The 1,003-nt window shown below is 48.1% G+C and overlaps 1 protein-coding gene across 1 annotated transcript in view; it reads left to right on the forward strand.

Moving 5' to 3' along the window:
* Positions 1-1,003, forward strand: part of NFIC (nuclear factor I/C (CCAAT-binding transcription factor)) — a 99,623-nt gene extending 98,620 nt beyond the window's left edge. Inside the window, exon 8 of the mRNA XM_011943602.1 lies at positions 790-1,003. Coding sequence (XP_011798992.1) covers positions 790-908 — 119 coding nt within the window. The 3' untranslated portion in view covers positions 909-1,003. The remainder of the gene's footprint in view (positions 1-789) is intronic.

The raw sequence follows: 1,003 nt of genomic DNA on the forward strand, positions 1-1,003 counted from the left end.
CTGCACTCCAGCCTGGCAAGAGAGCAAGACTCCGTCTCAATAAATAAATAAATACATAAATAAATAATAAAATAAAATAAGATTGAGTTCCAGGCTGGGAGTATGGGCTCACACCTGTAATTCCAGCACTTTAGGAGGTCAAGGTGGGTGGATCACTTGAGGTCAGGCGTTTGAGACCAGTCTGGCCAATATGGTGAAACTCCATCTCTACTAAAAAGACAAAAATTATCCAGGCATGGTGGTGGATGCCTGTAATCCCAGCAACTCGGGAGACTGGGGCAGGAGAAATGCTTGAACCCAGGAGGCTGAGGTTGTGGTAAGCCAATATCATTCCATTGCACTCCAGCCTGGGCAACAAGAGTGAAACTCCATCTCAAAAAATAAATAATAAATAAATAAAATAATAAAATATAGAATACAGTTCCAGATAAACGGATCTTTTTTTTTTAAGTATAAGTATATCCGCAATGTTGCATGGGCTAGACTTATACTAAAAGAATTCTGTGTTAACCAGAACTCCGGTTTCACCGGGCATCCTGTACTGTGTCTGGGAGCCTTCCTCAGAGACAAAGTCACTTGCCCTGGGTCACCCAGCAGGTTGTTAGAGCCTGGGATGGGGAAACTGAGGTCACAGGGTTGCAGGAGGTAGGGGGTGAGCGTGGGAAGAGGTAAAACATGTCTGCAACAGAGTCTGACCCCTCGACTTCTCTCCTTTTTCTCTCTCTCTCTCTCTCTCTCTCTCTCTCTCCCCCCCTCTCCCCCTCTCTCTCTCGCCACTGGGCCACTCAGTCCTGGTATCTGGGATAGCAAAGGTCTTCTTCCCTCGCCCCTTCTCCATCGTCCCGGGAATCCCAGGGGGGCAGCACAGCTGGCCCCCGGCCCACGTTTTCGGTGGAAAATTAGAGTGAACAAGAACACCCCCGCCGACTCCCAGCCCGGCCGGAAAGACAAAACACACAGACGCACACACGCAGGAGGAAAAGAAAAAACAAAGGAAAAAGAA

The sequence above is a fragment of the Colobus angolensis genome, unplaced genomic scaffold (genome assembly GCF_000951035.1).
Source record: "Colobus angolensis palliatus isolate OR3802 unplaced genomic scaffold, Cang.pa_1.0 Scaffold22, whole genome shotgun sequence".
Classification (NCBI taxonomy): domain Eukaryota; kingdom Metazoa; phylum Chordata; class Mammalia; order Primates; family Cercopithecidae; genus Colobus; species Colobus angolensis.